General features: G+C 32.1%; 1 protein-coding gene across 6 annotated transcripts in view; it reads right to left on the reverse strand.

Moving 5' to 3' along the window:
- LOC145267139 (zwei Ig domain protein zig-8-like) overlaps window positions 1-25,362 on the reverse strand; it is an 845,722-nt gene that overhangs the window by 109,973 nt on the left and 710,387 nt on the right. For 3 of the 6 annotated variants that reach the window (XM_080123191.1, XM_080123205.1, XM_080123187.1), the window contains one exon: window positions 6,162-6,209. The exons of the other annotated variants lie outside the window; for them this stretch is intronic. In XM_080123191.1, coding sequence (XP_079979317.1) covers window positions 6,162-6,209 — 48 coding nt within the window. The remainder of the gene's footprint in view (window positions 1-6,161; window positions 6,210-25,362) is intronic. 6 annotated transcript variants of the gene reach the window in all.

The following is a 25,362-nucleotide window of genomic DNA, read 5'->3' on the forward strand; positions in this document are numbered from 1 at the left end:
ACAGTGAAATACTTATTTTGCGATTGACTTTTAATCTTAAAGATGGCAACAAAAATATCTGAAATATTGTCGTGTCAGTTTCGTTCATAAAGAACTTTAGATGAAATGAATAGAGAATATATCTCTTGTAAACTAATTGGGAAGTGATATCATGTACACAAAGATCTTTTAAAGTAATTCTTTCAATAACATGAGCTGAAACGGATACATTGAGAACATTGCCAAGGCTGCTGAAGCTAGAAAATTACTTAACCCGGAAAGTATCCTGTATCTCTACAAGGCCACCATTCGCCCATATATGGAGTACTGTTGTCACATTTGGGCTGGTGCATCTCCTACTAGTCTTCTGATCTTGGACAGGTTTCAGAAGAGAGTCGCCAGCGTGATAGGTCCTGAACTGTCATCTAAGCTACAAGCCCTTGTACCCCCTCGACGTAAATACACCCGACAAATCAAATAAGCAGAAAAGTCCCACCCCTTCACAGTGAAGATCCCTAGATGTAAGAGGGCCTTTTACTCTAATACTTTCTTCCCCAGAACTGCTGAGCTTTGGAACTCCTTTCCAAGTTCCTGCTTTCCCAACTGTACTGACATTCAGAAGTGCAATGTGAACAGATATCTTGCTGCTAAACTCCCTACATAGTATCCCTGCAACTTGTGTCTCCGATAGTAGCCCCCTACATCAAAGTAGCACTGTGCCTTGTTTGGGGTGAAAATGGAATAAAAAAGCGTTGTAATTTAAGATTCTTAAAGTACCATTAATTGTTTTATAAAGAATCGAAATGTGCGATATATAAAGACGTGTGAAGTACAAGACAAAACGATAAAATTGTCGCTCTGGAAGAAACGACATGATTCCATTTCCGTTTGATACAAACCGATTTTCATTTTTTTTTTTGTTGCAGAAATTTACTATTTGGCCAGTTGAGTATAAATCTCAAAGGCGATAAGGGCCTTCTATTATGTCTGAAAATGACACAATGTTCAACAGGCGAGATTGGAGATGACCTGTTGTACAACTTATGCTCCCTATCGATTCAAGTTATGAAATCAGGAACATTGCAAGCAGCCTCAAAATGCATCGCTGGATTTTCACAAATAATAGGAACGTGCTCAGGGTTGATGAAAACAAAATTTCCAGCCACGGTTATGGCCTTTGGCGTGGTAAGTGAAGGCCACATCATGCCACTTCCTATCTTTTGAAGTCGGTTTGAGGGTCAACACCAATAGTGCAATCAGTTGGCCTCTGGAAGACCCTGAGTGTGGTAGCAAGACTCGGCGCTGGCCTACAAGTCCAAAAAGACACAGACTTGGTTTCAGTAGTAGTGCTACGACTTTTTACCCTTCTCCTCACGACACCTTTCCTTCCCTGAACTGAGCCCGCTGGACTGCTTCGTATGATCCTACGTCAAAACCATCACCAATATGACCTCCCACTTCACCAAATCAAGTCTGATCTCCGCCATCCGACAAGTATTCGCAAAGCTCCTGCCGGCACTTGTAGAAAAGTCACGCTCCCAGTTCCGGACCCACATCGAGGCGTTAATTATAGCTGAAGGCGCCTACATTAGATAGATGTCAGCTCTACTACATAATCAAGTTACCTGAATTTATTTCGCCAATAAAACTTTTAAAATAAATCTGTACTGTTTTCTCTAGGGCGACAACTTTATCGTTCCACTGTGTAATTCTGGCATACATTGAAATTGATTATATATATATATATATATATATATATATATATATGTATATATATATACACCATTAGAGAGAAAAAATTTTTATACTCATAACGTACGACACATCTAGGCACGGCAAATCAAAGCACGACAGATGACTTGTGTTGATTCCCTGTTCTTTATTATGGAAATTTAATGTTTACAAGAATTCAATATGATTAGAAAATGTACAGGCTTGATTTAGTTTTCGATATATCCACCAGCTTCCCAATAATAAGATAATCACCTGAACTAAATTAACTAGTAATTATTTATAAACATAAACCACTTCTCCAAGCTAAAAACCTTTTGTGAATAACGGTTAAAGATGACAATAATATTAGATGTTTCGAAATGTTCCCATAACTCAATATAATCGCTGACCCAGAATGGAACGGCCCTTTTCCATTTGTCAGGAATATCACGCATGGAATGTAAGAATGGAAACAAAAGTAATTTTGTGAAGTCAGTTGATTCAGATTCCGGTAATTTGAGAAGCAGGGAGCGAATTCTAATCCCCATATTTTATATCCGATATATATATATATATATATATATATGTATATATATATATATATATATATATATATATATATATATAACACGTGTGTGTGTATATATAACACGTGTATACGCATATGTGTGTGAAGACTAAATATGAAAACGCACAATATGTTCATTGTTTTTTTTTATGATTCAGAACACGTTGTCAAGATATCAATCTCTTTAAATGTCAACAGTTTAAGAGATTCCACATAAGAGATCATTATCACATTTTTAGGACCGGAAGTCCAAGTATTTCCGTTTACGACTAGATGACATCTTAATACATTACAATCCACACAATCTTAAAATGAACCTTATATGCTACAATCCACACAATCTTAAAATGAACCCAGAGATTACTTTAATATCGGAAACACGTGTTGTGGATAAAGAAATAAAATAAGATGTTGGAAATTAATACGGTAAATTTCGTCTTCTTTTTGGATTTTCCATACTTTACATACATATGAAAGCATAAATGTACAATATATATATATATATATATATATGTGTGTGTGTGTGTGTGTGTGTGTGTGTGTGTGTGTGTGTGCAAATATATGTCGAGGGAAGGGGTAAATATCAAACAGTATGCTATAATACATGGTAGGACGATAACATTGTCGCCTTAGCAAAATATAATTCCATTTCAGTTTGATGAAAACCTTTTTCCTTTATTTGTCGCAGAGAATCTACAAGGTAGCCAGTTCTGTACAGATATCAAGAACGATAGGAATCTTCTGTTGTAAAGTAATACAATGTTCAGATAGCTAGGTCGGAGATGCGCCGCTGTACAATTCATGCTCTGTACCGATTCATGTTATGACAATAGGACCATTGCCAGAACCCGCGAAATTATCGTTGGATTGCCACGAATAACAGGGACATGCCCAGGGTAATTAAAACAAAGTTACAGTCTTTGGTATGGTTTTAAATGAGGGCCACATGATGCCACCTCAATTCGAAGTCGGCTTAAAAGTCAACATCAAAGTTTACCTTGATGTGCTTAGTGTGGGGTGATCTCCTGGTGCAATGATGTAGCCAGTGGCAGATCCTGCGTATGGCAGCAAGACTCGGACCCGGCCTGCAAGTCCATAGAGCTTCAGGCTTGGCTTCAGAATAAGTGCTACGACTATGAATCCTTTCCTCACTGGTCCTTCATTTCCCTCAACCTGAACCCACTGGACTACTTCGTTTAGTCATACGTCTAGAACATCACGAACGTGACCTCCCACAACACTAAATCCAGCCTAAATATCGCCATTCGCTGAGTATTCGCCGAGCTCCCGCTGACGCTTGTGGAAAAGACATGCTCCCAGTTCCGGACACGTATCGAGCTCTACTACATAATCAAGTAACGTGAATTGATTTTTTTTTCAATAAGAATTTCCAAATAAAGCTATAGTGTTGTTTTCTTTGACAAGTTCATCTTTCTACCCAGTAATTACTTTAACTTTGTTCATACGAAACGATATTTTTCAGTTTTATATGTTGTTTCTGTAACATGTGTCCCTTCTTCCAAAGGCAAGAGAACAAATAAAGAGAAACAGAATTTGCATATATTTACTCTCTCTCTCTCTCTCACTCTCTCTTAATTATCATAGACACTTTTTGTTTCGTTTTTTTTTCTTCCTTTTTTTAAATTTCCCTTTTCTTCTTTCCATTTTCTGTATTTATCACCCCAAATACATTTGTTACATCCGAATTACAAATTGGCTTTCGTATAACTGAAGAAGCTATACGCTATACAGTGACGTCATATGAACAGAATTACACCTATTTTACATTTTCGTATTAGAGGCATTTAAGTAAACAAACATTGGAATTTATTTTTTACAATGTATTCTGCATCAGGTTGTTGTGGTGCACTCTACTTTAAGTAAGGGCTTCATTTAATCTACTAGATTTTGAATGACAAAAGAAAGTGCAAAAGAGAAAATGATACTTCTACAGGATACGAATATGGAAAATATGCGCCTGAAATAAGGACCATTCGCCTTAACTGTTTGGCAAATAAGTTAAACAGTTAGGGCTTAATTCACTAACAATTTTACTTGTTAGCTAAATGCTGTAAGCGACATCTGCGATAAGTGATCTCTCTTTCAAAGAGACAGGTTCGAGTCCAGTATAAGACTCATAGCTTTCCTTGTTGTTTTCTATGTTTATTTACAGATCCGTGGAATAAGTTAACCATTTATTTAAGGGAAATACACACACAACCATAGTCGCACCAATAAGATAGCGTAGTATATATATACATATATATATATATATATATATATATATATATATATATATATACATACATGCATATGCATATATATATGTATATATATATCTGTACAAATATACATTTGTATAAATATATAGGTATATATTCATTCAATTATATATATATACATTTGTATAAATATATAGGTATATATTCATTCAATTATATATATATATATATATATATATTCATTCAATTATATATATATATATATATATATATATATATATATATATATATATGCAATGTATATCTGTATATATATTCGTGGTGAGACAATTTCAATATTTTCCTGATTCAGATACAACTACCGGTTCCGGTCTAAATTTCTGATCCCGATAAAATTAACGATTTTTATTCTAGTTCTTTATAACTCTCTTAATATTTAATTATAAAGTTGCTATTTTTCCCGATTACCGTAATCACACTTATTAAATGTGCACATATTTTCTCAAAGGTAAAAACACTTGTGAAGGGGTGTGTATTAATTATAGTTTTACTCAATTTCAAACCAAGAAATATTGTTTGTCTCATCATTACATACAGCATGTAAAGATATTGCTTTAAACAAAATCAAACGAAAAAGACAATCAAAGGAATCGTTTTAGGCATCAGAAAATTGGCAGAAATTTTTCCGATTCCGATACCGATTCTGATACCGATTTCGATACCTCCAAAAGTTCTGATTTTCTGGTTCCCGATTCTGATTAATCGTCCCAACACTAATATATATATATATATATATATATATATATATATATATATATATATATATATACATACATATATATATATGAACAAATGATTAATAAAACATGTTAAAAGACATCTTGAAAAAGAGTTAAAACATATTTAATTTTAAAAAGGAAGCACAAGATAAGTGGATAGTCCTTAATCCGCGGAGTTTCCAAGAAATACTCTCCTTCTCATTTGAGGGCATTATTTTGCTAATTCCTGCCCTCTGCTGAGAAGGAGAGTATTTCTTCGAAACTCCGCGGATTAAGGACTATCCACTTACCTTGTGCTTCATTTTTAAAATTAAATTTGTTTTTAACTTTTTTTCAAGATGTCTTTTAACATGTTTTATTGAATATTTGTTCATATTATAAGCTCTATTTCCTTTTCGGTTTTATTGAGCTTTTACATCTGGTTGAGATGACTTTACTTGTAAATATTAACTCTTTAATATTTATAATATATTTTAAGTTTACCATTTTGATTACCTTGGTAAACTTATTGTAATTTTTTATTTCTTTATACATATATATATATATATATATATATATATATATATATATATATATATATACACACATATATATACGTATATTATATATATACGCATATTATATATATATATATATATATATACACACACATATATATACGTATTTTATATATATACGTATATTATATATATATATATATATATATATATATATATATATACACACATATATATACGTATATTATATATATATATAGGCATGGAAAACGAAAGGACAAAAGGAACGAATATGGGTGGACACGTTTGGAGGTTCTAGCTGCAAATTCAGAAAGAAGGAAGCGTGATGTGTCATGCAGTGTTTTTTCTAGCAATATTTGGACTACAAAAATCAGCCACTTACGATCGGACTCGTCACCCTTGTAAGCCTGCTCAGAGCCGGCTTTGTGTTCTGCAAAGGAAATTTCAGATATTTTACCATCAGATATTTTGTGTGTTAATTATAGGAACGTGCAATTTAAGTGACCTAAAACAGGAAGATGTAGGCGTTTTTTTTTCTGACATGCTACTTCGTTTTCCCTTTTACCACTAATCATTTATGCGTGTATGCACAAGCATACACCGACATACACACGACAACAAAAAGATGCATAGACAAAGATATACGCCGACTGCACGTATGAAAATTCGCAAACAAACGCCATAGACATAATAAAAGCGCGAACGCACCAACGCACAGGCACAACAAAGCACATGTACGAGGACAAACTGAAATTGACACCGGTTGATAAGGACATTGGTGGGTTACCTCCCCCTTAGATTAGACTAAATGAAGGGGCAGAAATAGAGTAATTTCCTTATTCACCAAAGCTGGATGTATTTTCACATGTCATCTAAAGTCCAGTAGTAATGGCCTGTAACGAGATTTGAAACCAACCGTTCCTGGTAAACTTCCATCCGATTTTGTGAGTAACAGCTGTGTATATTCTACGTTCTTTCATGTATCGATTTGCATTTGTCAACATTTAAATAAATGTGCGCTATTATATTTAGTTTAGTTTCCCTTTATTTGTTCTCAATGGTATTACGTTTAGTATATAGACGTTCCTCCTTACGGAACTGAGAAATAAATATATATGATTAATAATACGCCCATGTGTAAAAATACATAGGCGGACATTAAGTATGTTATTTATTTATTTTTTAAAATTTGCAGATTACAATTGATTAAGCAACGAATGTCTACTTCATAATATAGTTTAGTTTGTGACATGCTTTTCATTATGAGTGTTTAATTAAGCTTAACTGAAAATGATCTCCATTGAATTAATTAAATGGGAATCATTTTCAGTTAAGTTATAGAACGCGGAATTTTATATCGCATACATTTAGGAATTTTCTTATCAACTGAAAACCACACTCGCGGTGGAATAGGAAATTTTAATAAAAGCGAAACCCATTTCAAAGAAAAAATAAATTAAATTCTCATAGAAAAAATCATAAAAAGTAAAAGAATTTTCGTGATGTCCTTGATCATTTTAATTTTGCTTATAAACTTTTTATTATATGTATTTATTATATTATCCTGAGCCAGGGAAGCGAGCTAAGTCCGTCATGCTGACACAGAAACAAATTCAAAATAACATCTAGTTAGGCGCCCTAAATAGTTTCTGTAAGAAAATTTGAATCTTACTAGACATTTATCTGCATAATTATAATTGTACTTGGAAATATAATGCGTAAGAATGCACACGACCTAAGGTTAACGCTTAGTAAATCTCTGGTAACATAAATAGATGCATGTATATATATATATATATATATATATATATATGTATATATATATAATTATATATATATAAATATATACATATATATATAAATATATATATCTCTATATATAAATATATAAATATATAAATATAAATATATATATATAAATATATATATATATATATAAATATACACATATATATAAATATATACATATATATATAAATATATATACACATACAGAGAACACAGCCGTAACGCTCTCTCTCTCTATCTCTCTCTCTCTCTCTCTCTCTATATATATATATATATATATATATATATATATATAACCAAAACACACGTATCAGATTAATAAATACCAAAAAACTGCTTTAAAATTATAAAAAATTGCAAAAATTAATAAGAGATGTTTTATTCATTAAAAAAATAATGTATGCATATATACAGATATTAACAAGATAATGAGAACCTATGCATTTTGTATCAATTTTAAAACGCCTATACAATTGAAAAACTTCTCAACATATTGGCTTCATTCTTTTATTTGTTATTGAATATCATCCTGGTTTAATTTGTTAAATTAATTTTTTTACAGATAGTTCACAGTAGTATTAAAATCAAAATGACAAATCTATCAGACTTCCAAAAACGGCAAATTGTTGGTGTCTATATGTCAGGTGCTATGGTAACGGTAGTACGAGGTGCCTTCAATAAGATTCCAAACTTTTTTCGTATGGCTACTTTTATTAATAGTACACACATCAAATACTAGTTCCCTTCGAAGTAATCTTCTCCGGTTGCAATACAGTTCTCGAAAGCCCCATGGAATTTCTCTTGTGTGAGCGTGTCACAACTTCTTTCGTCTCCTCAATTGTCTCATGACGACAACCTCCAAGATTTTCTTTGAGCTTAGGGAATAGCAAAAAGTCACGCAGAGTGAGGTCTGGCCAATAGGAAGGATGAGGAACAGTCTTGATGCCCATCTTGGTCGAATAGTCAGTGACCAGGATGGAGCATCATTGGGACAAACCTCGCGCAAATCTTCCGCATCATTAGTTCCTCGCGAATAATTGTGTGTAAAGTTCTCACACTGACATCAAACTGTGCATTTATTGTTTCTATAGACATAGGACGGTTATTATCTATGACATTCTTTATTTGGCCAATCAACTCTGATGTTCTGATTCCTTACTCTTCACACACCTCTCGTTATTCCTCACAGACTTCCTGCCTTACTCGAATTTCTTATGCCACTAAAAATAGATGATCGATTCATTCAAGATCGATTCATGCAAGATCGATTCATGCAGCCTGTAGCAGTCATTACGTTGCTGTGGTATTTCTCCAAGTTTTAAACAGCATATCGTTCTTCTAAAATGTCTTCACGTCCAGATTACATTTTTGAAATTCACCAGCTGTGACAATCAGGCTTTAGTAAGGTGTATTCCACTTTCTGCTATAGCTGTTAATTTAAACCGGAATTCATTAAAAAATGGTCGGTCATCTCATAAGATATATAGCAATAACATTATTGGATTTTCAGTTTAAAATGTCTGTATAAAATGTTTGGAAACTTGTTGAATGAACCTCGTAGCTTAGATGATACCGAGAGGAACTATCTCGAATGGGAGTTGTTAATCTTTGAAAAAAAAAAGAAAAAAAGAAAGGAAAGAAGTTATACTTTATACTTAGGAGGAAATAGTCAAGAGGAATAGATTTTCATGAATATGTAATTTGAGAAATGAATATGTAATTTGAGAAATGAATATGTAATTTGAGAAATGAATATGTAATTTGAGAAATGAGCGACTTGAATAGGAAATTCTATTACAAAGAATGATCAAAACAGTTAACTGATGGAGACCACTAGACAAATGAGGCTAAAAGGTTGGAACGAAAGAAATAGACAAGAAACTTCTGGAAAGCACATGCTATAATATAATATATATAGAAAACGTTTAGACTAGCAACATCATGTATATAAGATAGAGGTCGAAGAGAAATAATACAAAATTATAAAAACCGATAAGGAGCTTTCCATTGTTTGCATATCTGGTTTTGACTTGTGTAATTATTAGTGATGGGACGATGCTAATACTTTTCCAATTCCGATACAATTACTGATTTCGTACAAAATTCTCGATTCTGATGCAATTACCGAAACTACAGAGTATTTTCTTTTCTAGATTACTGAAAAATATATGTGCAGATATTTTTTCAAACGTGAAAATACACTTGTGTGTGTGTGGGGGGGGAGCGGTGATCTATAGATTTTAGTTTTACTGGTAGTTAAAAATCGATAAATATTTATAATGTTTTCATAACTATCAACAGTAGAAAGTTGTGTTTTAAATAAAATAAAAACAACAATTAAAGAAATCGTATTTGGCATCGTAAAATAAGCACATACTTTTCTCGATTCCGATACCGATTTTGATTCCGATATCTCGAAAAGTTCCGATTTTCTGACTTCCGATTCTCGACTTTGATTAATCATCTCAGCACTAGTAATTATACTAAAATACAATTCTATTTACTATTAAGCACTATCTTATAAACATTGTAACATTAACATCTCTACAAGCACTATATATATATATATATATATATATATGTGTGTGTGTGTATATGTGTGTGTGTGTGTGTGCACGTTGTGTAAATGTAGAAAAAAATGGAAAAAATGGTGCATTATAGCATAAACATCTATATATACTGCATTATCTCATCTAAATAGAAAGCTGAACATAGATTTAAATTATGCATTCTAAAAAACGATACGTTATATCGAATACGTGCTCACGCAATGAGAAACTCATATTGGTTTTCATGGAAACACTCAAATATAAAATATATGTATATAGGTCATACCAACATTTTGTAAAAATAAACAGCGAATCTGCTATTATATAAAAAGAATCTTTGTCTTTGTGTGTGTGTGTGTGTGTGTGCGTGTGTGCATGTGTAGGTGTGTGTGTTTGTGAGTTCGTACTCCATGAACATAATCGAAAAAGCTCGAAGCCCGCTTTTGCTCAAGTTAACATCAAAAGTGCATTTGAGAAGTTTTACCACCGCACAATCAGACGGACCTAGCCTATAAAATCAACTATAGATTCTTTTATAAGACAAGGTCGCCCTCAAAATGTGTGTATATTTTTAAAACACAAATCAATCATGATAATTTACTTTTGTACGTTTAACTTTAATTCAAATGGTTATGTTCTTAGTTGTTTTTGTTTTACGGCATATCAACCCTTTTCAGGTTATTTAATGCCGAATCCACTGATTTTGAAGAAAAAATCTTAATGGAATATATATTTTTTTAAGTCATTTTCTATTTAACCCATAGTTGGGGCGCTAACAGGTACTACCACTTCGGGTCAGAGTGGACCTGGGAGCAATGGCAATTAGAGGGTGGCTGCACCCTCCCCAACGCCCACAAGCTGAGGCTTCACCATCGGATATAGTTTAAGGTCATATCCAGACCAAATGGTTATGTAAAAATATTTTCATAAAATACGCACGTGGTATTTTGATGTGACGCGTTCGAAACGAATGTTTCTGTTTAGAGACAGTGTAACCATGATATTGAGTTTTGCATTTTAAACTTTAAGTAAAGCCATTCTTTATAAAAAATAACAATAGATTCTCTACAGTGCAATGTAGACTACAGTGTATTGTGGACTAAGTCACCGCAGGGAGGCATGTGAAGGTTTCTCCTGATAAACTGCACGGGCGCGTCCCTTACTAGAGCAGCCAATTAATTGATTTGATTAAATAGTGAATGATTTCACTGATTTCAGTGGAAATAAAAATATGACATGTTGGAAACTTTGTTGATCCTCATTCAATCGTGAACAATGTGTGTGTGTGTGTAGACATAATTTATATATATATATATATATATATATATATATATATATATATATATAGAGAGAGAGAGAGAGAGAGACTGAAAAGAAAGTTCTTGCAGAATTTTTAATTTTGATTTCAAATAACGTATTTTCAAATAAGTTTTTGTTATAATACCTTCACCTTATATATCATTTTAAGGAGCGTTTCTTGCTCTATCTAATCGGTTAAATTACAGTCGTTTTAAATCTATTATGTCTTAATTTCATAACGTTGTATACAAGATAGTAAAAAAAAGCACATACGCACAAATTTCTTATTCCGTTCAAGCTAGCCAGAAAAGCTGCTGAAACAGTTTGCTATATCATCGAAGCGTTTGACCCATGAACCATTACTGAAGGCACAGCACAATGGTTGGTTTAGAAATTTCATGACGGCAACGAGTCTTGGAAATGATGAGCGTAGTGGTTGGCTATCTGATGTTAACAACGATCAATTAAGAGTCTTAATCGCACATTTCACGCACAACTGTTCGAGAGCTTGCTTCGTTTACAAGTTTGAGAACTTGTAAACGATGATTTCCAAGCCTTTGAGAGAGATTGTAAAGACAAAAAAGCTTGATAAATGGGTGCCTCACGAATTGAACGCCAACCAAAAGAAACGCCGTTACGAAGTGCGTCTTCCCTTCTTTTACGTAACAAGGACAACCCGTTTCTTGGTCGAGTTGTGACTTTCAATCAAAAGTGGATTCTTTACGACAACTGGTGAAGCTCAACTCAGTGGTTAGACGCTAACTAAGCTCCATTCCACTTTCTGAAACTAGTTGCACCAAAAAACGATCATGCTGATTTGTGGTGGTTCACAACCGGTCTCATCCATTACAGTTTTTAGAATGCAGGTGAAACTATTACCGCGATGATGTACTGTCAACAAATGGATGAAATGCATCAGAAACTTCGATAACAACAACCAGCATTAGCCAACAGAAAAGGCCGAAATCACCTCAACGCAATGCCCGACTGAACGTTGTTAAACGAACCCTACAGAAGTTGAACTAATTGGAATACGAAATTTTGCCTCATCCGCCATACTCTTTAGACCTCTCACTTACCAACTACTACTTTTCAAGCATCTCAACAACTTTCTGCGTGAGAAATGCTTCAAAAACTTAAGAAATATCAGAAACGCCTTCAGCGACTTCATCGCCACCAGAACGCAAGATTTTTAAGTTACTGGCATAAATACACTTGTTTTGCGTTGGCAAAAGTGTGTTGATTGCAATGATGCTTATTTTTATCAATAAACTTTTTGCTTGAACCGAAATATGTTTATCTGAATTTAAAAGTAAAAAATGGCAAGAACTTACTTGTCAATCTGAGATATATATATATATATATATATATATATATATATATATATATATATATATATATATATATATATATATATATATATAACTTTATTCGATTGGCAAAACTTTAGAATAATTGTAAAGAAGTGAACCATAGCGGAAACTCAGTCGACTAAAATAAGATTGAAATATTTTTGTGGGCTTTTTAGAACAAACGTTGTTTGACAAGTGCCCCAGACCAGCATTTTACATGCGTTATGTTGACGACACTTTTTCTTGTTTCGCAACGCATGATGAAGCTGTGTCCTTTTTCCACTTATTAAATAATTTACACCCTTCTCTCAAATTTACGATGGAGGTGGAAAAAGATAACTTCCTTCCTTTCCTTGATGTGTTAGTTTCTAAACGTGGGCTTTCCTTTATGACATCTATTTATAGAAAACCCACTTTCACTGGTCTTTATCTCAGTTGGGATTCCTTTGCACCCACAACCAGGAAACTTAATCTTATTAGAAACCTGACCCATCAGGCACTTGTTATTTGTTCCCCACCTTTTATTGATGTGGAAATTGACAACATTAACAGAATTTTTATTATGAATGGATATCCACCTCCATTAGTTTACTTAGTTATTAATGAGAAAATTCAATCCTTTTCTGAGCTACCAAAATATGGTCCATCTAGACTCCCGGTATACCTTAAGTTACCCTGGATCGGACCTGAAGGCCAACTTATTGGTGATAAGATTTCCTCTTTGGTGTCTTCTAATTTTGGTGCTCTATCACACCGTATGGCTTTTTCTACAAAAACCGCCTTTCCCTCATTTCATAAGGATGTCTTGCCTATCTCTCAAACAAGCAATATTATTTATAAATTTCAATGTCGGTGTGGTGCCATCTATATAGGCAAGACGACCCAGCGTCTTCGGGTCAGAATCGCTCAATACGTTCCCCGCTTCATCCGAGACCATCAACCTACCACCAGAAAGTCTCAATTGATAGAATCGTCCATTAACCAACACTTTGTCAATAAAAAGGAGTGTGATCTTGCATTCTCTCCGGAGTGTTTTTCTGTTTTGTACCGAGGACGTACAAAGTTCCACCTGTCTATCCTCGAAGCACTTGCCATCATTTCCAGCATCCCTACTTTGTGCAAGCAGAAAAACCTCCGGCTTTAATTAGAATTATTTGGGTAGTCACAGTTTTTTAACCTCCTCTCCGCTCTTACTTCATTCCACTACCAAATATTCTAAAAAATAATAATTTTCAGACTTATGCCCTTGAAAAGTTAGTCTGAACGAAAAGCGCTTCAGGTCTATTTTAACGATCTTGTTTTTAATCGACTTATTTATTTTACTGAATTTTACATTTGTTACATGTAACTTCCCCCATTTCTTTTTCTTTTTCCTCATCCCGTTTTCAATCTTATTTTAGTCGACTGAATTTCTGCTATGGTTCACTTCTTTAATATATATATATATATATATATATATATATATATATATATATATATTCACATGACATCACTCAATAAGTTCGAGGTTGACAGCGCCATTAATAATAAAAACTTATAGTTCTTGTGAAATACTAAATTCACATAGTAGTGTCAAAATTTGATTTGCATCGCATTCCTAATTTATAAATGTGCACACTTGTCAATTAAAAACAAACAACTAGAAAATCTGAATTTCGTATGTTAATAAAGCATTACTTTCATGAAAAATACTGTTTAAGCAAAACAATGGCTTAATAAGTGTTATTCAGGCTGCAGTGCTGTAGACACAAAGGATGCTAAAGGCCCAGATCGTCCAAATCTGGCAGTTGTCCCGGAAAATATAAAAGAAGTTAAACCCGTTTTAGTCGATCGTAAATTTAAGTTTTGTACGAGAGCATATTAGAAATGCTGATATATTTACCTTATTCCATGATCATTTGCCAATATTAAAGTTGTGCTCACGGTGGATACCGCGTTTGTTAAAAATCAACTGAAAACATCAATGTGTCGATTGTTTAGAACATTGGTTTTAACTGTGTTAAGGAAACAAAAAAGATCTTTGCCTGGGTATAATAGATCAAATATCGATATTTCATTCTTGAGTCAAATTGACAGTCACCTAAATGTAGAGTAGCTGGTAAAATCTGTTCAAAGCGACTAAACATCAGCACACAAGGTTTGTATTTCCCTGTTTTGAAATGAGTAAGGTATTATATTCATCAATTACCTTGAGGAAAGATAAACCATTAACAGCGAATACTATACAGCCACAAATGACGAAACAACCACACACGATGAAGAAAAACTTGCTTTTTCACCAAGAGAGTGCACCGTATCACAAATCGATCGGAAAAGAATGTCACACCTACATAAACTAAACTTGTAATTGCTTTCTCAGTCACACTAATCCCCCAGTGATTACTGGCTACTTGCAAACTAAAAACGTATGCTCAAAGGAAAAATATTCAGATTCGCTGAAGAGAAAATCTGATTCCAATCTCCTTATGAATTTATTTCGACTCTGTACAGCCATCCTTGGATGAGGCGAGCTAGTTAGGTTCTTAGCTGATTTAAAATGAGAAACGTACAACACTTATCTTTAATTCTACATAAAAACATCGAATTGTTAGAAATTATTTAATCACGCTAGTATAGGAATATGTTGATGAAAAATAGTTGTTATCTTTCTTTATTAAAATTTTCTCCAATTTTGTACCTCGTCTTATATGCTAAATACACGGTATGTGTATTTATGTCTATATATATATATATATATATATATATATATATATATATATATATATATATTTATGTTTATCTATACAGCGATTATTCATATATATATATATATATATATAGATAGATAGATAGATATGCAGTAAAACTCCTTTAAGTTGGACTTCCTCTCATTTGGACTTCTTCTAAGCTTGCACTGTCTCGTCATTGAAATTGTATTAGCATATTTGATGCGGAGTTGCAGTAAAACTGTTTACATGGTTTAGTCAGATATTGTGCAGAAATGTTAATGTTAGTACTATGTAAATAATGTAGATTAGCAATTGTTAATTAATTTACACTAACTGTAAATTTTTCTTCAGATTGCTATATTTAAAATAGCGTAAAACAACCCATCACAATGGCTTGCAACTCTAAAATCAGAGAATACATCTGGTCTAGAAAAAATTCTTGAAACCAAACGGTTACCGATCAACCACGCTGTTCTTAAATCACTTAATGCAAATGATGTTGAAATGTGGGTTTAACAAGATGAGGAAACAACTGATCAATATCCTGAAGGCAATAATGGTGATGAAAATAGCGACAGATCCCATTCTCTTGACCCTAATGTAAATAACCAAGAACACTCTGATGAAGCAATATCATGGGATGATGCAGAAAAGTCTATGGAGACTATTATAAAATTTCTAGAAAAAAGTCCTTGCTTTAGTGACAACTATGTTTTGTAATCAATGTCACTCCGAAGAGATATAATCATAAAGAAGCTACAAAACCAAGAAATTGTAGATTTTCGTGATCACTTACGGAATACAATGGCAGCGCCAGAGAGATCAATCGATGAAAATAGAAACTTCAATGAAACTCATTCAATGAATAAATAAAAAAAACTGTATTTTACATAAATGTATGATTTCTGTAGATGATAACTTAGGTGATAAATACCTAACAAGTAAGAATAGATTTAATTTATTTTCAATGTTTTTGTTCCTGGTAATAATATTTAACAATTCTTACTTGCTATATATCATAAACTTAACTTAATATATACTTGAAGTATCATATAGCAATGAATTGCATTTACTATTTCTTAATTCTTAGAAAATTAAAGTTAACTGCAGCATATTTTTTATCACGAAACTTGAACAGCATCCTCTAATTTGAAGGAAGCGAATGTTCAAATTATAGGAGTTATACTGTATATATATATATATATATATATATATATATATATATATATATATATATATATATGGGGGTATGTGTTTGTGTGTATGTATGTGAGTAGGGGTAGATATACATGTGTATGTCTAAGCTGATTTTTGCATGTGCTCAATCAGGTTTTAACATTTTAGATTTAATATATTTCTATATATTTGTTTATTTCACTGTATCTTATTTACCTATTTTCGAACCACTATTTTCTATGTCTATGTACTTTCCAGTTGAAATAAACAGATTAGTTTGATAAAAAAATACAGACAAATAATCTCAACCAAACTAGTGAAAAGAATAAAGTGAATAACGAATTTTGATTTAAGAAATATGGTTTGCATGGATATAAAAAAAACCCAACACTTTCTCATTTTTTATTTCTTTATTTGCGATTTGCTTAGTAACTAAAAATGTGCAATTAAATTGCTCTTTCGGTAGTTAAACAAAAAGACACTGAACCCCCGAATAGGGTGAGGAATGAGAGAACGAAGAGGATTGCGGTGGAACACGCTATTGACTCAGACATACAGGCGTTCAACGGAGGCGGTTAAAATTAGATAAGATAAAAAAAGTCGTCCTTTCTTCTGCTTTTCCGATGACCTTCTGTTCAAATTTTATTTATTTTCTATAATATTCAATATTGTTGAAAAATTGATGGGTCCACTTAGAATCCTTACGCTGTTTATATACTTTTATTTATGTAAAAGTTCTACACTGGCATTGAACACTCTAGAAGAAATATTGGTTCTTAGTTCACCTGAATCATACACTTACACTTCATAAACAATTAAGACATATATATATATATATATATATATATATATATATATATATATATATATATATATATATATATATATATATTCGCGCATATTTTATTGAAGAGGATCTTCGTTCTTCTTTTTATGATCTTTCTTTGAATTTTTCTTGTTTTCGTACAAGTATTTTTGTTGTGGGGATCCAAAGTTCTTATAAAGTCCCCTAGTTTACCGAACGACAGAGAACAAATCAATCAATAAGTAGGAGGCACAGGAAGAACAACCCTGACGATGGTCAATCGAGACCGAAAACGTTAGGTAAACTGGGGGACTTTATAAGAACTTTGGATCCCACAACAAAAATACTTGTACGAAAACAAGAAAAATTCGAAAGAAAGATCATAAAAAGAAGAACGAAGATCCTCTTCAATAAAATATGCGCGAATAATGAAATTCTGCCTATATATATATATATATATATATATATATATATATATATATATATATATATATATACCAAAAAGTGCTCAATGAGTAAACAGTGCAGGTATATTAAATTTATTTATGTAAACATTGATGGCTACATATGTGCATACATGTTTCTGTAATCACCCGTTACTGGGGAGATTACGTCTTCATGCCAAGAATTACCCTTGAGTTTTCAAGGGTAATTTTTGGTCTGAAGACGTAATCTCCCCAGTAACGGGTGATTACAGAAACATGTATTCACATATGTAGCCATCAATATAAGTATAAATAAATTTAATATACATATATCTATAAATCTCTCTCTCTCTCTCTCTCTCTCAATATATATATATATATATATATATATATATATATATATATATATATATATATATATTAGTACATGTGAATTGTGCATTTATATATAAATATATACATACACAAATGGTGCACATACATATAAATGTGTATTGGATTGAAACAATTGACTAGTTGGAAAGCCACTGATAAGAGTCAGGTTTATCCTAATATTTACCTCAATGATAATATATGGATTGAAATGCATTACTTAATGATGAAATTCAAACACAGACATTCAAACACACACACATACACATATATCTTTTTCCATTCATTTTGTCGTCTCTCTTCATATATGAGTTCGATATATTCATCTGGTTAATTTACATTAAAAATTTCAATGTATTTACAGAGGAATATTCGAAAGTTTGAATTAAAAAATTAAAGCAGGTGATTGTGGTTCAGTGTATAGCTGGTTCCCCTAAAATCACGTTAACTTACGAATGTAGGCAACCCTTACGTGGTCACTCCTGTAAGTAACCGGATTAAAGCGATGATGAATAGTCATAATTTATTAAAACCGATGTGCTTAGAATCTTGAGGTAAAAAATAACTAAACATTTTTTTTTATAATACTTCCAAGAAAAAAAGAAAAAAGTTTACATCCGGGAGGAGTAGAAGAGAACTCACTTGGGTTGGTGGAGTTCTTTCTCTTTCTTTTTGAAAGGAGAAAATTGAGTTTTTCTTTGACTTTATAGATAATTCGTCGACGATTTATGGCTTTCATAAGTACTTCGCTGGTCTATTGATGTTCCCCAAGGCATATTTCACTTCCATTTTCTGACCTCGTTCACCCCTCCTTCCATATCACTACGTTTACCTCTCTTACACTTTTAACACTACTCGCCTTCAGACACCCAACAGTATGATATACTTCCGCTGTCTTATTTTGTCTATAACACATAATATCACCTTAACACTTATCAACAAAATTTATAGCGATAATATAACTCTTTAAAAGTATTAACATTAATATCTGTAATTATACAGACTTAAGAAAGGGTATATGTTTTTAAATATGTATCACAGAATTATGTTTTATATATTATATCATTGCATTAGAAAGAGTAAAGTAAAGCTTAGGTTTACTTTCGTCAGCCTTGTAAGTATCGCTTCCTGATTTTGTTCTGACAAAGAGGGAAGAATAGCTGTTTACTGGGTCCGAAGTTAATTGTTCGTTAGTTTTTTCTTTGCTATGGATTCGTATTTTTAGCTCCTTACATAAAGTGGCTTTATGCATAATGTGGATAAATTTTCACCAAATATGTATTATACAAATCGTTGTTGCTCTCAGAATAGTTTTCTGTTCGAATAATCCTCTATTCTCGGCTTTATGTTCTCTTTGAGAACTGAATTATTTTATTGCCAATGGCCTGAATTCCAACGCGGTAAATTCTGCCAGTTCGTAGGCCAGAGTAAGATTATCTTAATGCGCTTTCTGCCCAGAATCTTACCTAACGGTATGCCTAACCTTTTGATAAAAAAGTAAAAAATATGTTTACGTATATATTTTATATAGGATTCAATTATAAAATAACTAATCATGATAAATTTTAGAACGCAACTGCTACGAGTAAGGGTTGGTTATGTTAACCATATTCTTTTTACCATAGATTTATGCAAAGGAGAAAAAGTGGATCTAAAGTAGTGTTGGGACGATAATTCGAAATTGGAATAGGAATAATAAATACATTTCCTTTTGGTGGATTAATAGTTGCTATTTAGTTTGATAGGTTAGGGCCAAATGAGATTCATTGATTTATATGATAATTATGTGAGTAATGTGCTACGAAACAGATATTGTCAAGAACTGTAAATGTCAACTTAATTAAAGGAATAAATTGTAAGATGGTCAACATCATGAAATTTGGAATATAGACTTTTGTCATCTATTCATTATATGCTCTGTAATTATATTAAGCTTTTTAAATAAGGATTGGTATATATAAAAAGGAAATATAAGTGAATATATGAAGAGAATATTTCCACAGAAATATATATATATATATATATATATATATATATATACGTATATATATATATACATATACATTATATATATATATATACATATATATATATATTTAAAAGAGTGTAGCCATCAACAATTGTGGGGTTTTCAGCCTTTTATCATATTTTTATTTTAAAATATTTTTATAACGCGTTTCAAGCTTTGTTTCGCTCTCTTCAGATATTTTCGTAAAAAAGAAAGTCATAAAACAAAACCATGAAAACCTTCACCAAATGGACATAAAGCCCCCTCTTTGGACTCAACTCTGACTGGACACTACCAACACTTACTGTTGGGGACAGAATGTCTGAGACCACATCACTCTGAAAAACACATTTAGTATCAGCAGATGTAAAAATAACATTTCAACCCCTCATTTAAAAAAATTTTTTTACGAAAATATCTGAAGAGAGCGAAACAAAATTGAAACGCGTTATAAAAATATTTTAAAATAAAAATATGATAAAAGGCTGAAAACCCCACAATTGTTGATGGTTACACACTTTTAAGTATACATTTTTTCTCTCGTTGGAACTACACAACCATCACTTTAAATATATATATATATATATATTTCTGTGGAAATATTCTTTATTCACTTATATATATATATATATATATATATATATATATATATATATGTGTGTGTGTGTGTGTGTGTGTGTGTGTGTGTTTACTGTTTGTATGTATCCATATTAATAAAAGAAAGAATCAGTTCGCAATTATATTATATTAAATTGACTTTATTATTTTCTTTTTTGTTTCTGTGAATCCCTTTATTTCTCCCTTTCCATAAACGACGGAACATGTCTCCGAAGCTTATATATATATATATATATATATATATATATATATATATATATATATATATATATATATATATATATAATTACTTCTTTCTATTTTTATGCTTATACTTATGCACAGTAGTGTTTCATCCTTTCAGAATCATCAACGCAGGAAATTTCAATTGCCGTTGTTCGAGGGGTTCGAACCCAGCTCTGTAGCTATCTCTGACTCCACTAGCAAGGGACATAAAAACTGCAACGAATATTAAGTTAAATTTAATATTCATAAAGTCAAATACGGGCATAAACGTTAATAACGTTATAAACGATCTACATGGATCAAGCGACTAGAAAATCGCGATCTCGCACGAAGACCACAACTTTTTATTTCACGGAAGGTGCTTAACTGTTAAGTACTTACTTTGTAAAGGGGCGAAAAGGTTAAAGCTTGAACAATTTATGTAACAACACCCATTGCAATGCATTCAATAAATAATAAACATTACATATACAAAGTTGCACATAAGTACACAAACAAATCTACACAAGACACGTATATAGGTATGCATGCAAATCTGTACATATACAGTAATTCACTTAGACATGTTTCTCAACAGATATAGAGTGAACCACTGACCGCTACATATGAAATCAGTAATCCTTTCAATCATTCCTGAAATTAAGCCATATTTCGTACAAATAAACTTTAATATATTATTGACTTGTCCACAAGGTGTCTGACATGAATAGTCAACAGTCTTTGTTTTTCGCTGTTCAATTATAATGTTCAGCTCTGAGTTCCAAACACACCTGGATACAAATTGTTTCAATAGCTATGATATTCTATTTTTCATCCCGTTAAAACTAATATTTATTCGTCACATTTGTAATGTCTTATCGACCACTAGTTAGTACTAAGTATTGATCGTCATTGACCATTCTCTGTCATATTTAAGCAGAAAGGTCCAATGGCGAAATGTTTTGATATTGTAACTCATGTAAAGTATCTTATTACTTGCAGTATTGTTTCGTTTTGTCGATTCATTTTGCGATCAACTGTTGTCAGGTAGTTTCATGCTGAATCCGATCATTTTGGTGAAGGCTTTTGTCTTTCAACTTCTTTCTGTCTTCAAATATTTATTTGGCTTCGTTTTTTTTTGTGGAGGGAAAGTGTTGTTTTTGTTTTTGACTTTGCAGAACATGATTGAGTTTTGCAAAGGAAAAGGAAATAAATAACATATATCTATGGTGTATTTTGGGTCAGAAAACTGGTATATTTCATCTGATAGCAACACCATAGTCTTTGCCTGCAATATTCTACCACTAAATAACTCGTTAAAATAGCTGTTGGGTCATTGGGTGATTATTGTTCTATTGATATACTTTACACATTTAAGGCATATCAAATTGTGACTATTAGACATTCATGGCGGAATGAATGACTATTGACTATTAGACATGCATGGCTACAGTGACTAATGGGCATTCATGGCTGAAATGTGGTTGCATGCACTGAGGTTTAATTGTACCAAATATGGTTTGAGTGCAGAAAGGATTGTGTATTTTATAACGATGACATGGGTGACATATTTGCGGGTTACAGTTTGAAACGACTTTATTCCATAAAATTAAAAACTTTATTTTATGAATCAAATAACTCAACGCCCTCGCAAAAGAATTACTTGATTTAGAATCTGAATGTTAGACAATTAAAAACCTATAAAGTGATATAAACACAAAAATAATTTGTAATATAAAATGAGAGTATTCATTTTTTTGCGGACGGTATCTTCATAGTTGTTATTGTTGCTTCACCACGTTTCGACTAATTTACCCTATGGCCTTCTGAAGGTGATTAACCACGACGAGATAGGGGTGCTGAGTCTTGTAATTGTTTGCCCAGTAATTACCGCCTTCTATAGTTGTTGTCTCACCACGTTTTGGCCTGGAATCATAGAGACTCAACGACTCTATCTACCGCGCCATAGGCCCCGAAGATACATGAAATATCCTAACTTGTTGGAGTTGAGCATTGTCTGAAGATAGCGGTTACAATTTTACCCAAAGTAGGCTAGAGAATTAGTTGGCCAAAACGTGGTGATACAACAACTGTGGGAAGCAGTAATTGTGTTATTTCACGACATCTGCGAGGAATATTAACGTGAATAATAAAAATGTATCTTGCTTATCACTATCGTCACGTCTACGGAGCAGAAATTAGAAGTTTAAAATACTATTTATAAGACTCAGCATCCCTATACTGTCGCGGTTAACCACATGAAGAAAGCCAGAGGATAAGTTGGCCGAAACGTGGGGAAACAACAACAACAACAACAAAAACAACAACAACAACAACAACAACAACAACAACAACAACAACAACAACGAAAATGAGGATAACAGTCCGCAAAAAACATGAATGCTCAAATTATGAAGCCTCATCGCAAAGGACTAAAAAAAAAAAAAAATAAATAAATAAAAATATAATAATGTATAATAAAAATTAAACACATTTTAACATTCGATTTCCCAAGTAAATAATATTTTACTAAACATATACAGAAGATTCAATTTTCAATTTGAAAGAAAATCAATAAAAATCATCTCGTAATATTTTAACAGGAACCATATTTTTAATATTTGTTCATATTACAAATATGTTAGTTTAATCATTATGACGTGTCTTCATATAAAAGTAATTAGGTTTTAGTAAAAACTGTCTGCTCTTTTTGACTCCTGGTTTCTGCTGTTCATTTGGATGATTAATTGGACAAGGTCAAGCGCTATTCGTTATTTCACAATATCTGCGAGGAATATTAACGTGAATAATAATTAAAAAAATATAACTTGCTTGTCATTATCCTCACGTTTACGGAGCAGAAATCAGAAGTTTAAAATAGCAGATAATCATAACAACAGTCTGTAATTATAATAAAACCAAGTATAGGAAATGAGAAAAAGTCATGAAAATATTGGAAACGTTTGCATCACTTACATCATTTTCGAGCAGTTCCTTTAATCTTAGTTATTTGTATTTTGGGATTGTTTCGTTTATAGTAAACTATTGCCTTTCTCAATTAAAGTGAACACTTTTCATGTGACTGTTATTTAGTTTTTTGCGACTTTATGCATTTCGTGTCAATTAATTATTTCCTACGCTCTCGTACAAACCTGAGATGAATTAACTCCAGTGGATTAAGTAGATATAAATACATTGTTTGAATTCCTTCAAATTCACACAAAAACGGATTAACAGGCAGATATTGTATACTTGAGCTCAAAATAGATAAAATAAGTTGATAAATATTTTTATTCACACTATTGTTTTATTAAGACGTACGTTGTTTCATACGGAAAGAAGAATTTTGGAAACATTTTGAATAAAAAAACAAAAAAACAAAAAAATAACACGCGCTTCTCCACTATTGGGACGAAATTTCGAAAATCATAATACTGAATTTCATATTGTATTCCTCGTATTTTTAAGATGATTCTATCCAAAAATTACGAAAATCGATGAGGTAGAAAATTATTTATTAAAGAAAATAAAAAATAAATTTCGATGAAAATGCTCTCAAAACACAGGATAATTCGAAAGGGAGGTAATTTCTTGTTTTGATTTAAACAAAATAGCGGAAATTTCTCACCTGTTCACTATTAAAGTTTTTTGGTTTATTAATTAAGTTAGATTCAGGTAATTTCGACTGTATAATTTAGGAGCTAACATTATAACTTATTAGAATTGACAAAAAATATCAGTTGAAACCATTGTTTTTATCTGAAAACTTCATTTATTGACTACAAAATCTCGTCCCAATTCTGTAGAAACGCCCAAAATATGATTAAAAATGGAATTGATATTTTTCATCAACTTATGAAAATTTATTAGCACACTTTGCCATATTTTATGTTAGATGAGCATGAATGGAAATGGTAACCGTTATTACGTACGCAATTCTTCGGTTGCATTCGATTTAGACAATTAATCCTCCTAAGTTTGTATTAGATGCGCATGCTGTGTTTACATCGTATTTAAAACAGAAACCGTCAACAATTTGCCTAATGAATCATAGCATCCAAAAAACGGGACGTGAGCTTAGATCTGATCGGTTTAAGCTTCGTAATGAAAAACCCTTATCACTTCTTGACGTCTGGGTAACATCATTAAGGATTAATCTTAAAGCATTTTAACGTAGGAATTTGGGATTTGTTTTTGTTTTAATAGTAACGCGTCATCACTTATCAAGGCTAAAACGTTCGAGTATAAAGATTCGATAGATTGACAATTAAATGAGGAT

Source organism: Euprymna scolopes, chromosome 4, assembly GCF_053919585.1.
Source record: "Euprymna scolopes isolate OS-2025 chromosome 4, ASM5391958v1, whole genome shotgun sequence".
Classification (NCBI taxonomy): Eukaryota; Metazoa; Mollusca; class Cephalopoda; order Sepiida; family Sepiolidae; genus Euprymna; species Euprymna scolopes.